The sequence below is a fragment of the Natator depressus genome, chromosome 14 (assembly GCF_965152275.1).
Source record: "Natator depressus isolate rNatDep1 chromosome 14, rNatDep2.hap1, whole genome shotgun sequence".
Lineage (NCBI taxonomy): Eukaryota > Metazoa > Chordata > Testudines > Cheloniidae > Natator > Natator depressus.
In genome coordinates this window covers 34,104,321-34,119,385 of record NC_134247.1, presented here as the reverse complement: position 1 = coordinate 34,119,385, position 15,065 = coordinate 34,104,321, and the positions used below count along the sequence as shown (strand labels likewise).

General features: G+C 48.3%; 2 protein-coding genes across 7 annotated transcripts in view; one reads left to right on the top strand and one right to left on the bottom strand.

Moving 5' to 3' along the window:
- The window catches only part of LOC141998762 (uncharacterized), a 406,176-nt gene that overhangs the window by 35,376 nt on the left and 355,735 nt on the right, over window positions 1-15,065 (top strand). The window lies entirely within an intron of this gene.
- The window catches only part of LOC141998734 (uncharacterized), a 40,638-nt gene that overhangs the window by 13,859 nt on the left and 11,714 nt on the right, over window positions 1-15,065 (bottom strand). For 4 of the 6 annotated variants that reach the window (XM_074971716.1, XM_074971717.1, XM_074971718.1 and 1 more), the window contains one exon: window positions 10,959-12,396. In XM_074971716.1, coding sequence (XP_074827817.1) covers window positions 11,459-12,396 — 938 coding nt within the window. In that variant the 3' untranslated portion in view covers window positions 10,959-11,458. Of the gene's footprint in view, window positions 1-677; window positions 810-1,358; window positions 1,486-3,072; window positions 3,161-10,958; window positions 12,397-15,065 lie in introns of those variants that run through there. The other 2 variants (XM_074971722.1, XM_074971721.1) reach the window with 1 other exon arrangement.

Genomic DNA, 15,065 nt, shown 5'->3' with positions numbered 1-15,065 from the left:
CTGGGGAAGCCAGAGGGCCCTGTACCCCAACTCCGCAATCAGACGTGACTCTCAGCCAGCCGATAAAACAAGGTTTATTAGTCGACAGGAACACAGCGTAGAACAGAGCTTGCTATCACAGAAATCAGTGACTTTCAGCCAAGTCCATCTTGGGAGTCCTAGGCTAGACGCCATGGATTCCCCCTCTTCCAATCCCCCCACCCAGATTGTCCGCTTCCAGCTACATGACCTCCAACACCCCCCTGTTGCTCCTCCTCTTTCCCTTTGTCTCACTTCCCAGGCAAAAGGTGTCACCTGGTTGCACTCCCGTCCTGGGTCTCAGGTTACATAGGTGCAGACAGCTTGGGCAGCCTCACCTGCCCCGAGGGCCTCAGCAAAAATCACACACCCAATTCCCACCACCGAAGTATTGGTGCAGTACACTGGGAAACTGAGGTACACACAATATTAGTATAGGACAGTAAGACTCACATGCAACAAAACAAGATGAATAAAACCCCACTTTGTCACAGATGCCAAGCCAAGATGTTCAAGCCAAGATGGGTGGGAGCCAGGAGTGATGTCGGCCAGGAGGATGCTCCTGGCCTGGGTGAGATGAGGCAGAACTGAGGGAGCTCAATCCCAGCAGGTTACGCCAACGACAAATGGTTTCTGCACCTATTTAACCAATTCCTCACCTGCATGGCTACTTCTCAGGAGCTCCTTTCCCTCGACAACCTCATGATTGGGGATCCGCAGCTCTTCTCCCTGTTCCAGCCAGGAGATGACGTCAGGTTTGGGTGTTGCGAAGTCGGTTCCATGGCAAGGAACTAGGCAAGACCATGATTTCAGTTATTCAGAGACAGAGCTGTTTCCAGCAGCCCTGGGCAGGTGGGTACCCTTGTGGAAACCAAACGGATGGGGAAGTGTCCCTGGAGACCCTTTGGGGGAGACTAGATTGCTCCTGGAAGATGTAAAATTCCCCCTGGAGGAGACTCAGGGATCTCCACAGTGAGGTATGACTCCGTGCAACCTCTGACCCCGTCTAAGCCTACTGAGCCCAGAGCCCTTTGCAGGCACGGAGCAAGTCCTGGGAAGGGAGGGACACGTGAAATCTCTTTGTGTGTCGCTGTATGCCCATGTTTAATAGTACAGGGAGGTACATACAACCCATCCTCTCCTATGGAAGCTCTGGGGAGGAGGATGGACTAGCGTCTCTGTGGTGTTTCCCAATCTCCTTTCCCATGGGAGGGAGTGTGGAGGTCACAGTCTCTCTCACGTGAGTTATGGAGGCCCTGGGCCTGAGGAGAGCAAAAGGCGACCCAGGAGTGCCAGAGAGCCCCCCAACTTCTAACACCTGAGGGGACAGGAATCCTTACTCTGCGAGGTCACAGTTTCATAATTCTTCTGCATGACGTCCCTGTGGAGGGCTCTCTGACAGGGATCCAGCAGAACCCATTCCTCCTCGGTGAAGTACACAGCCACCTCCTCAAAGGTCACCAGCCCCTGAAACAGCCAGAGTCCCCCTCTCAGAACCTGCTGCCCCCGTCACAGACCCACCAGCTCAGCCACAGGCAGGGCTAGAAAATCCCCCTCTCCACAGAGAACAGGGAACTTTCCTGGGGAGGGGAAAACATTTCTCAAAGCTTTCATGAAAAACACGCTGTTTCTGTGGTGAAACCGCAATGCCCGGAGCAGCTGACTCCCCTGATTTTATCTTGAGTCTCATGATATTTATCTGGAATATTTAAAATTTCCCCATGACCTCACAATTCCTGGGACTGAACTTTCCCATTTCCCCTTGCTCAACATGGCTGCCCTCTCCCATTACTTTCAGGGGGTCGGACTCAAACTGCCCATATTCAAGATGGCCACCGTTTCCTTATGGGCTGTGGAAGTGAGGCTGCCCTTACTGAAGATGGCTACCAACTCCTGTTCTTTTCACTGAGGCCACAGGCATGCTCTCCTCTGGTTATACGGCTAAGGCTCTGTGCTGAGGAGACTGGATCAGACAGTTTAACTGGAAAAGGATATGTGGAGAGCTATTGTGCGGATGACGAGGTGCAAAGAGATATGTGGGGGCCAGAGGAAGGGGGCCAGAGAAAGGCTGAGCAGGGTTCAGGGGGATCTGTGGGTCCTGGAGAGAGCTGAGAGGGTGCAGGGGAATAGGGAGTGTTGGGGCATATTGGGTTGCAGATTTGAGAGGTCAGAGACTATAAACAAAAATACAGAAAAATATAGGGGCAGGTGGGCAGAAGAGACTGTGGGGAACATGGTGGAGGGGGGTAGCTGGGGAGAGGGGAGCCAGGGTAGGATAAAGGAGGAAGGTGGGAGGGACAGAACTGCCAAACCCCTCTCCCTCCATTCCTTCCACTTTACCCATCCCCATAAGTGTGTGCCCTGTGTGTTCCTACAATGGTGACATTCCCCACTCACCAAAGGACACTGTACATTCTAGCCTGGTCTTTATTCACGGGCAAAACCCCTTCATTAATGCAGCGCTAAGGCTGCTTGGTGGTACATCCTGCTCTTCCTGACTGGCCAGCTTAGCAAAACTCAAACATGTGAAAACCAGGAGATACAGAATGAAGATCAATGTCCACACATCCTTCACTCTGCCCTCTTTGAGCAATGCCCCATTGTGCCCATAACACCCCTGCTCATAAACTCACAGCCCATACTCAGCTCCCACCTACCTGCCTACGATCCACTGGCAATGAGGCATGCTGGATCTCTTCCTTTGACCACGCACACCGGGTTCAGGGAGAGAGGCTCACACATATTCCTGCCCCAGAGAAGCACAGTCTTCCCAGATCACCTCATATCACAATCACAGCTTTACCAAGCTGCTCCATTTAATCTTCTACCTTTTAGTACATATACACCTAGCACAGTGAAATGTAGCTGGAGTGCAAGCAGATAATTCCCAGTGGCTATTACCAGCGCCAGGGGGGCAGAGTTAAGGTTACATGGGCATGTAACTTAACTGTATTTCCTGGTTTTCAGAAGTTTGTGTTGCTGAACTCAACATTCTGGACCCGAGATACCACCAGGCAACCTGAACCCACCAGGAGCTTTCGGAGAATCTCCTACCTGAGCCGGTTCCATTGCAGACGTTTCTTTTCCCTGTCCCCTGGAGGATGGGACAATCTGGATCAAAACAGTGACATTATTCTGCAGCCTGTCAGGGCAATTGGGGAAGATTCAGAAGGGGTGTTAGTCCATCTCACACCACAATTCCCAACTCCTATGTCCATCCCCGTCTCATTGCTGTCACATCAAATACTCTGAAACCCTCTGCAATGAGACAAGCACAGTGACACTAGCTGGTCACAGTCACTAAAGCCAATAGTTTCCTGACCTCTCCCACCACGTACTCATTCCCAGCCCTGAAAACAAGGATGGGGAAGTTGAGGCCTCCTAGACCTTACACGGCACCGTTAATAACCCTACCTCCCCCCCCCCACCAGCAAACATCTGTTTGCATTGATGTGAAAGGGAAACATCTGGATTCTCATGCATGTGGGGAAAGTGGATCATTTGGAAGTTTTAACCCCTCCCTCCTGTCTGGCTCCCCAAATTGGGCAAAGGAACCAGGGCAGTTGCTTTCCCTTCAAACCCAGCAGTTCCAGCCACTTAAAGGAGGGAGGGTGAGAGTGGGAAGAAAATGTAAGGGTCTTTTTCTATAAATATTCAATAATCGGAGAGATGAAAGGAAATTCAGAATATTTTGAACAATTAGAGGAAAAAATGGGCAAGTTCTGATAGGATTTTATAGAGATATTTGATAAACAGAAGGAAGAGGGGGCAAATCTGAGGGGATTTTATATCAATATTCAATAAAAACTGCTGGTTGTCCTGGCCTTGACATGGGCAGCAGGGAACCCTGGGCAATGCCACGTTAACAGGGGGCAGGGAGGTGGGATGGAGCCGGAAGGTCCCATGGCAGTTGGGAGAGGGAAGCAGTGGGGGAAGGACAGGTGATTGGCAGCTGGTGGTTGGGGGGCTGGGTTTGGCTGGGGGTCACTAGCTGGGATAGGGCAAACTGGGGAGTCTCAATGGGGGACATGGCTCTTCCCTCTGTACAGGATTTTGTATGAATAATTAATAACTAGAGGGGAAAGGAGCAAAATCAGAGGCGATTTTATTTCAAAATGCAAGAATTAGGGAGAAAAAAGCAAAATCTGCAGTTGGAGTTCCTCAAAGGTGACTTGAAGAGGAAAGAATGAATGGGCTCTGTGTCCTTTGTTTTTTTGTGACAGGCTTTTTTCCTACCCTAAAAAAATGAATTTGTTTCATTTTTGACTTCCAAAAATGTCTTCTCCTCTCCGTTATTGCTGTGGGGTGGTTGGTTGGCTCCCAGGTGTTTCGGGAGCTTTGTTCCATTCTCGGTGAAGATGGAAGTGCTGAATCTTGAACCTTCAAGCATCTGAGGTTTAACATGTTACAAAAGCAAACCATTTAAAAAAAAAATGCTTAAACTGACTGAATAAAATGATTAAAAATTCACATCCCTTCTTCTTCCTCGGAATTAAAAAAAAAAAAAAAAACCTCCTAGGCCTTTTTAATTGATCACAAAGGAGCAAAAATTGATGCAAAACTAATTATTTCATCTTCTTCAGGTCACCTTTAAAAATTCTGACAGCACCATCCTCATAATCTCACGTCCTAATTCAAACTACAGCTCAGTTCCTGCTCGGGCTAAAGGCAGCAGGATGTGTTTGATAAAGTCCTAATCACACCTTTCTGCCAGTAGGGAACTATATTAATAAATAAAACTTTGATGGGAGGCATGCTCACACAGGCATGTGGAATTCCAGAGTCACAGACTTTAAGATCAGAAGTACTACAATCATCTAGTCTGACCCCCTGCATAACATAGGCCAGAGAGTTTGCCCCCGTAGTTCCTGTCTCGAACACATAGCTTCTCATTGAGCTCAGCTGTGGTTCTCAACCTATCTATCATTGTAGGCTGCATATATGGCCCACAATATGTTGTGTTGGCTGCATCCAGTACTCCCTGTATGGCCCTGAGGATGTCACATGGGCCGCAGCCATGTGCTGACTGGGCCGCAAGTGGCCTGTGGGCTGCAGGTTGAGCAAATCTGTTCGAAAGCCTCCACTCCTGGTTTAAACACTTCCAGTGAAGAAGAATCCAATCCGCCCCATTTCAGATTAAATTTGGCAGGCCTTTTCTCCCCAGCAAACCAGAATTATTTTAAAGCTTTCCTGGAGCCCCCCAAAAGTGCTAAATAGAAACTCATGGTTTTTAAAAATAAACAGGGTTTCTTGAAACACAAAATAGTCCCCCAGTGCTGACTAATAAGAAGCCAGTCCCTGATTGCAGCTAGAGCTCTTTCTAGTGAGCAGTCATTTTCACAAAGATCAGGAAAATCACCCAGGGCCCCCATCCTTCCAAGGTATCATTTCAGAGGCTGTGCCATGTTTGGCAAAGAAGGAGGTGTGGGTGGAAATGTTCAGACAGACCCACCCAGTCTAACCCCCCTGGGCTCATCCCAGAGGGGATGGGTAAAGTGGGGAGACTTTTAAAACTCTAAATCCCCCCCCCCATACACACACTCTCCTGTGCCCCCAGCTCTGCTCCTTCCCCGTTACTCCCCAAACTGGGCGAAGCTGGGTAAATCTGCTACGTTTCATAATGTCTCCTACTTCTCTCCCTTTCATCTTACTTTTTGCCCTTAACCGTCCTGACAGCTCCCCCCAGACCGATGAAGGGGAATCCCCACTGAGGTAGATTGAGATTCCCAGGGTGGGCTGCGAAATCTGAGCCTCCCTGTGCAGAGTCACTTTCCTGCCCTTTCCCCCGGGTCTCTCCCCTCACCTGCAGGCTCCGTCTCAGGGGCTGGTGTCGGCAGAGCCGGCCCCCGCAGAATGTCCCCCCCTCCCGGGGGCTGGGCACGGAGGGGGCTTGAACGGACCCAGCTACGGAGCAACAGCGGCTCAGCCCCGGCTCCCAGTTCACAGTGGAGGGAGGCAGCAGCAGCAGCGTCTGACCGAGGAAGCTCAACCCCTGATATCCTGAGCAGAGAGAGCAAAGCAGCCTCCTTCCCCTGTGCCCCAGGAATCAGCGGGACCGGGACCGGCCCCAGCTTGGTAACAGCTGCCCAGCAACTCTGGAGGGGGCTGGGGGCTGCTCTGACTATTCAGCACAGCAGGGGCTCAGTGTGATTTATTGCTGCTGCTTCTCCTGTGCCGAACATAAACCAACCCACAGCAGCTCTTGGAAACAGTCCCATCAGTGAACTATTTAGAATTGTTGAAGAACAATAAGCTAAGAAGGGTAATTTCAGAGCTAAGTCTCCAGACAATGCTGTCAGCTCACTCAGACGGGGGTACCCTGGCACTGAAGAGGCCTAACCATTGATGCCCAAGAGGGTCTGGCCATGGTAAATATCTGCCATGTTACTTATTAAATTATAATTTTCATTGTCACTGGAGGGAAACAAACAACTCTCTCTCCAGCCTTGGCACAGCTGCCTTCTACCTCAGTGTCTCAAAAAGAACATTGACAGGTTTCAGCGTAACAGCCGTGTTAGTCTGTATTTGCAAAAAGAAAAGGAGTACTTGTGGCACCTTAGAGACTAACCAATTTATTTGAGCATAAGCTTTCGTGAGCTACAGCTCACTTCATCAGATGCATTCTGTGGAAAGTGTAGAAGATCTTTTTATATACACACACAAAGCATGAAAAAATACCTCCCCCCACCCCACTCTCCTGCTGGTAATAGCTTATCTAAAGTGATCACTCTCCTTACAATGTGTATGATAATCAAGGTGGGCCATTTCCAGCACAAATCCAGGGTTTAACAAGAACATCGGGGGGGGGGGGTAGGAAAAAACAAGGGGAAATAGGCTACCTTGCATAATGACTTAGCCACTCCCAGTCTCTATTCAACCCTAAGTTAATTGTATCCAATTTGCAAATGAATTCCAATTCAGCAGTTTCTCGCTGGAGTCTGGATTTGAAGTTTTTTTGTTGTAAAATAGCGACTTTCATGTCTGTAATTGCGTGACCAGAGAGATTGAAGTGTTCTCCGACTGGTTTATGAATGTTATAATTCTTGACATCTGATTTGTGTCCATTTATTCTTTTACGTAGAGACTGTCCAGTTTGACCAATGTACATGGCAGAGGGGCATTGCTGGCACATGATGGCATATATCACATTGGTGGATGTGCAGGTGAACGAGCCTCTGATAGTGTGGCTGATGTTATTAGGCCCTGTGATGGTGTCCCCTGAATAGATATGTGGGCACAGTTGGCAACGGGCTTTGTTGCAAGGATAGGTTCCTGGGTTAGTGGTTCTGTTGTGTGGTATGTGGTTGCTGGTGAGTATTTGCTTCAGGTTGGGGGGCTGTCTGTAGGCAAGGACTGGCCTGTCTCCCAAGATTTGTGAGAGTGTTGGGTCATCCTTCAGGATAGGTTGTAGATCCTTAATAATGCGTTGGAGGGGTTTTAGTTGGGGGCTGAAGGTGACGGCTAGTGGCGTTCTGTTATTTTCTTTGTTAGGCCTGTCCTGTAGTAGGTAGGTAGGAATAGCAGTCAGTAGGTTTCCGGTATAGGGTGGTGTTTATGTGACCATCGTTTATTAGCACTACCTACATGCCTCCAGCTTTCACCCTGACCACACCACACGATCCATCATCTACAGCCAAGCTCTGCGATACAACCGCATTTGCTCCAACCCCTCAGACAGAGACAGACACCTACAAGATCTCTATCAAGCATTCTTACAACTACAATACCCACCTGCGGAAGTGAAGAAACAGATTGATAGAGCCAGAAGAGTTCCCAGAAGTCATCTACTACAGGACAGGCCCAACAAAGAAAATAACAGAACGCCACTAGCCGTCACCTTCAGCCCCCAACTAAAACCCCTCCAATGCATTATTAAGGATCTACAACCTATCCTGAAGGATGACCCAACACTCTCACAAATCTTGGGAGACAGGCCAGTCCTTGCCTACAGACAGCCCCCCAACCTGAAGCAAATACTCACCAGCAACCACATACCACACAACAGAACCACTAACCCAGGAACCTATCCTTGCAACAAAGCCCGTTGCCAACTGTGCCCACATATCTATTCAGGGGACACCATCACAGGGCCTAATAACATCAGCCACACTATCAGAGGCTCGTTCACCTGCACATCCACCAATGTGATATATGCCATCATGTGCCAGCAATGCCCCTCTGCCATGTACATTGGTCAAACTGGACAGTCTCTACGTAAAAGAATAAAATGGACACAAATCAGATGTCAAGAATTATAACATTCATAAACCAGTCGGAGAACACTTCAATCTCTCTGGTCACGCGATTACAGACATGAAAGTCGTTATTTTACAACAAAAAATCTTCAAATCCAGACTCCAGCGAGAAACTGCTGAATTGGAATTCATTTGCAAATTGGATACAATTAACTTAGGGTTGAATAGAGACTGGGAGTGGCTAAGTCATTATGCAAGGTAGCCTATTTCCCCTTGTTTTTTCCTACCCCCCCCCCCCAGATGTTCTTGTTAAACCCTGGATTTGTGCTGGAAATGGCCCACCTTGATTATCATACACATTGTAAGGAGAGTGATCACTTTAGATAAGCTATTACCAGCAGGAGAGTGGGGTGGGGGGGAGGTATTTTTTCATGCTTTGTGTGTGTGTATATAAAAAGATCTTCTACACTTTCCACATAATGCATCCGATGAAGTGAGCTGTAGCTCACGAAAGCTTATGCTCAAATAAATTGGTTAGTCTCTAAGGTGCCACAAGTACTCCTTTTTTAAAAAGAACATTGGGGATGCAGCGACACCGTGTCAGTGATACGGGTAGTTGCTCTATTTGCCGGGTCAAAACAGAGACAAAATAGGAAAAGAACTGGGTGAAATTAATTTTCTTTATGGACTAAATGGATCCACATATTCATTTTTGTAGTTGTATTTTATTGTTTTATTGGGTCTTTCTAAGTGTAATCTGTATTGCGGAATAGGGTAGAAACTGTGCATTTTATCTCTTGTAGTGGTGTCGATCTAAAATGTGTGCTTATTTCTTGAGCATTATGGTAAATTACAGATAAATTACAGTTTGAACTGGCAAACCCCTGGGAGATTCTCAGTTCTCTACAGACCCACACGAGAGCCCCTGACGCTCAAGCCAAGACATGCAACTTTCCCCTCCAAGGAGATCTTTGGGCACAGTCCTTTTTCCTTAAGAAATCCCCCCAGAATGAGAGCCATGAAACAGGAATATCAGGACCCCTGCAGTTCAGGGCCCTGGACAGCCAGGCTGGGTCCAGGCTCCCAGGGGGGTGTCCCCAGAGCTCTGCAGAGAGTGACTCTCCCCTCCCTGCTCCATGATGTGGGCACACCTCTGCCTACACAACCCTGAGAATCACACTGGCCTTTGCTGCTGCTTTGTCACATGGCAAACTCCTGCGTCGATCGCTCCCACTCATGGCTTCTTGTCAGTCTCCCTCACTCACTTGTGCGGTCCGTGTTTGCCCTCCCATATGGTCTCTGCATGGCAAATTATTCTCACCCCCACCTACCCAGCTTTGCCATCTCTCCAACCCCAACACCCTCCCCCTCTCAAACAGTTAGTCCAGCCTTTCCTGAACCACTGAATCATAGAAATCAGGGTTGGAAGGGACCTCAGAAGGTCATCTAGTCCAACCCCCTGCTCAAAGCAGGACCAATCCCCAACTACTATAGGGATTATCTGCCCTTATGGCCTTCCCCAACCCCCGCTGGCTTTTCCAACTCTGGGGCCTTTCTCCCCAAGGGCTCCCAGAGCCATTCCCCATCACCGGCAGGGCTGGTCTGTTTCCCTCCAGCTCAGACGATGCCCCAGCGCTTTCATGAACACCTGAACTGAGACACCTGGGCTGGTTGTTTCAGTCAGTAACAAACACATGGGATGTTCTGGCTGGTGGCTGCATTTGTTCACTGCCCTCTAGGACAGGTCCAGGGCTTGGGTTGTGATCAGAGCTCTAGGGCAGGAGCTGGATGGCTCCAGGGTGCAATACAACTGAGGGGGACGAGAGAGAACAGGACAGCAAAGTGTTGGGGAACCAGGGGTTCTCCCCAAGACAGAGATTCAGGCACCACAACAGAGAGCTACAGCATCACAGACATTCCCAGGGAAGTGGGGGTAGAATCCAGGCACCCGATGGAAAGCAAACACCTGGGATGGAGTCTGGCCAAGGGCTCTGAGAGCCCTGCAGCTGCTCTATGCCCATGGGAAATGTCACAATTCTGCCCTGGAGTTACTGGATTCCTCACTGAGCTGGGCACAGAGCAGGTGGGACAGATGCTGGAGATGCTGCTGGGGAGAAGGAGACGGGCTGCTGTCCATCTGGTAATGTCCCTCTATCCATCATCTCTAGCTGTGGGTGTCCTCTGGGGCTCACACCCAGCCAGGGCTCCTGGATTCTGCCTCTGAGGATGTTTCTCTCCTGCCCCCATTAAACCCCTTGTAGAGGGGAAGGGAAGACCCAAGTTGCAATGGGGGAGGTTTAGATTGGATATTAGGAAAAACTTTTTCACTAAGAGGGTGGTGAAACACTGGAATGCGTTACCTAGGGAGGTGGTAGAATCTCCTTCCTTGGAGGTTTTTAAGGTCAGGCTTGACAAAGCCCTGGCTGGAATGATTTAACTGGGAATTGGTCCTGCTTCGAGCAGGGGGTTGGACTAGATGACCTTCTGGGGTCCCTTCCAACCCTGATATTCTATGATTCTATGATAGAGCCCAGAGGCCGTCAAAGCTGCAAGAGCGAAGACACAGATGTGCCTACACTCCAGCTTCCAAAGCTGGATGGGCAGAGAAATTAGTGAAAGGATGGAATATGGGGTAATGAGTGATTCCTGCAGAGGGAGACAACTCACCCAGTTTGGGACACTTGGCCTCTCTCCCTCCCAGAGCTCAAGAACCAATGAAATTCCCAGGCTGCTCAGGAAAATGAAATTTGCCAGAAAAGTTTTATTTACATCTTATTTGGGGAAAAAACACATAATTGAGCAATACTGAGAAAATAATTCAATGAACAATAAACAATCCACTGACATCCAACTTTCCAGAAATATCAGATCTCTGCTCTTCCCCACCATGCAGAAACAGGGAGAAAATGCCTCTCGGGGCAGCAATTTACAGAATAATCCCAGTGTGCAACAATGTGAACGAGCCCCTGCCTGAAATAGGGATCGGGAAATCCAGGTAAACTCTTCGGCTCAGTAAAAGCCTCCTCATGACAGAGGGAGCTGGGATGTGAGAGTGTCAGAGAATAATGCAATACAGTAATAATAATAATAATAATGTCACTCTCCTTGTGCCTCCGTCCTCCTGAGACACACAGCACACATGTAAATAGTGGTGCCACTTGACTCCCTAGGGCACTGGGAGTTTATTATCCTCATGGTTCTTCCTATCTCTACACATGCAGAGAGAGGAGGGGAAGTGGCTGGCACTATTCTGTGTGGTGTTTCATGTGACACGTTAGAGAGTTCCTGGTTTTGTACCTTTCCCCACAGACGGAACATTGATAGGGGCACTCTCCCGTGTGCCTTCTCCAATGGACTTTGAAACCAGATTTACTTTTGAAGCTTTCCCCACAGTCAGGGCAGGTATAGGGTCTCTCTCCTGTGTGGACTCCCCGATGGTCAGTAAGGTGATGGCTGTGACTGAAGCTTTTCCCGCAGTCAGGGCAGTTGTAGGGTTTCTCTCCTGTGTGGATTCTCTGATGTATAATAAGGTCAGAGGTGGAAGCGAACTTTTTTCCACACTCTGGGCATCCAAAGGGTCTCTCGCCTGTGTGAGTCCTCCGATGTCTAGTGACATGCCCTCTCTGAGTGAAGGTTTGTCCACAGTCAGGACATTTATGGCATCTCTCTCCTGTGTGGACTGTCTGATGTGTAATAAGGCCTGACCTCTGACTGAAGCATTTTTTGCAGTTGGGGCACTTATAGGGTCTCTCTCCTGTATGGGTTCTCTGATGTCTAATAAGGATTGATTGGTCATTGAATTGTTTCCCACACTCAGGGCAGTGATAGGGGGTCTCTCCCGTGTGGACTCTCAGATGTCTAACAAGGTGTTCTTTACAACTAAAGCGTTTCCTGCACTCAGCACATTCGAATCGCTTCTCCTTAGTGCAGGTTCTCGGCTGGATCATGGCCTCATTAGGTTCTTCCAAAACTCCCCCTTGGCAAGTGGATTCACCCAGTGTCTTCCCTAGGGGGCTTCCCTGCTGCTTCTCTGGTCTGCACTGTGTTTCTTGGGCTTGTCCTTGCCCAGGAATCTGAGAATCATCCCCTTCACACCTTCCCAGCAACATCCCCTTTGGTTCCATTTGCTCAGGACCTGCCGGACAAGGATTCTCTTCACTGCTCTCACTCACCATCTCATCACCTGTTGGGACAGAGAGAGAATCCGCACAGGAGTCAGTCCCTGTGCCAGGAGGAAGGGAAGGTGAGAAAAGGGGAACGGGAAAGTGGGGAAACAATCCAGAATAACTGTTGGGAAGACAGACAAATCAGGTGTTGAATCCCACACAAACCCTTCCCTGGAAGAAAGAGAGAAGGGAAAAATCAGCTACCAACCTTTACTGTATTTGCTGTTTTTCAAGATGTTGAGCATGTCTATTTCACTTCACGTCTATTCCGCTTTAGGGGTGTGCATGACACTGTATTCAGAGAGTTTACGGTAGTGGTATATGCGCCATGCATGTCTTCATGCATCCAGCTGAGGGAATGAAGGGCAGATCTGCCCAGGGCATCATCTCAGTTCATTTGCACCAGCATTCTAACATAATGGACTCTGAAGCAGAAGGGAGGAGGGCGGGTGGTGGAATAGACATGTGCAACATGTCCTGGAAAACAACCAGTACCGGTTGTGACGCTATATGGATTATGGGTGACCACTTATAATATTATCGATACCAGTATTACAAAATTGCAATGAATCATTTATCAGATACGCCATGTAAGGTATCAGTGGAAAAGTTATGATTTGCTAAATAGGATAAGCTTGTTTCCATGTATGTCTCATCTTTGCATCGTGAGTTATAAATACATGTGGTATAGTGATAGCTCAACTTGTGCTGTGTATCTGGGTGACACCCCCAGACAGACTGGTATCAGCACTATCCAGCCTGCTTACTGGCCTATCAAGGGCAATCAGCTGTACTATGGACCCATTGAGAGAAGGCAGGGGCTACACCTATGAGTCAGCAGGACATGTAGGGACATGCCTATGGACAGGGGACTCCAAGTACCTTTCCATGCCTATGTGCTTTGAGTTTGTGTTTGGGACAAAAGATGTACAAGCCACATGGCAAAGAATAGAAAAAGGCAGCTGCATCACCTCCATTTTGTCTTCAGTCCTGCTCCTCACCTCTGGAGTAACTTCTCTACAAAATAAAGTTTTGACTGATAGACTCATTCAGGTTTTGGATGTGTTCCAGAGGAACTTCTGAGCCAGTAAACACACCAGTGTTGCTAGGACCCTAACATGTGGCATCAGAAGTCATATAGTATCTCTTTGTATTGACCATTTAACAACTCTCTTATTGTTCTTTTCTTTTCTAATAAATCTTTAGTTTTAGATACTAAAGGATTGGCTGGCAGCGTGGTATTTTGGGTAAGATCCAAAGTAGTATTGATCTGGTAACGTGGCTGGCCCTTAGGGAATCAGAAGAACATTTTTTATAGTGAATAGAGTTTTAAGTAACTTCTCACTTTACAGGACTTTGCTGACTGGGAGCCAGAGACTGGAATGGCTGAAAAGGGGCTGTGTGATGGCTGCTTTTTTTTTTTAAAATCTTCTTGATAACTAGTGTGGGGGATCAGGAGCACAGTTTGTGACTGGTTGGTGAATCTACCTACAGTATGTTAACCACTAGTTTGGGGAGAATCTGCTCTCTTCTTCGCAGCCTGCCCTGACTTTGGCATTTTCAGTGTGGGCTGCCCTAGGCACCCCGAGTCACATGGATATCTAATTTTTTTTATCTTTGAGTGATTCCATGTGTCTATTCCACTTCAGGTGACCCCCAAGCAGTGTTCTATGGAGGAGGGTTCAGAGTCTATCTGCAAAGCCACTGCAGACCAGCCTTTCCAAAGCTAGCACAGTCTCTGGAAGTGGCTGAAGTGTCACAGTGCTTGGGAACAGTGTGAATTGAAGACCAGGTCACTGCCCTGCAGATATCTGGGATCGAAATATGCTTTAAAAAAGCTGCCGAACATTCAGTCAGTTGGAAGGTAGTTTTAACTTTGCAACATCATAACTTGTAGTGATATGAGAGGTGATCCATCAAGAAATGCACCATAAGAGAACCTCCTGCCCTTTCATTCTCTTCACGCAGGAAACAAAGAATTGAGGCAAAGACTGAAACTGTTTTGTCCTGTCCAGATAAAAGGCAAGGGCATAGCAGACATCCAGCAAATGCTGTTTTTCCTCAAGCTTACATGAATGTGGCTTGGGGGAAAAGGGAGGTAAAAAGATGGTTTGGTTGAGAGAGAAATCGGTAACCACCTTCGATAAAGAATGTTGGATGAGGCCTTAAAGCAACTTTATCCTCATAAAAATAATGGAAAGAGAGGTGGGGGAAGGGGTATGAAATTCATGCTTGTGGTTTCCAAACCCTTCTAGTGAAAGCAACTGCCACTGGAAAGGCGACCGTAACTGATAAATTAGGCAGGCCACTCGTCTGGTATTAAACCAGACAGTCCTGTTTTTCTCGGGTGTGTTCCCATCCAGTACTCAGTCAAAACTGGTTTTGTCCAGTACCAGATGGGGGATGCCATTCTGAAGAGGGTGTTGTTCTGCCCCTGACAGCATGACCTTAGACATAAGGTCATGCTGGTGGGGGCGGGGCGGCGGGCTCTTAAAAATTCCACCCCCCATGTGGCATGAGCTCACACACACCATGCATGAAAACTCACTCTGGTGGGCATGGGGTCACGTCAGCAGGGACAGGCTCATGATGTTTTGGGACATACCGGAATGTCCCATATTCTGGGAGCACGCGAATGGCCACCCTAAGATAAGTACTGAAGAGGACAAAAAGCCATCGGCTCAAA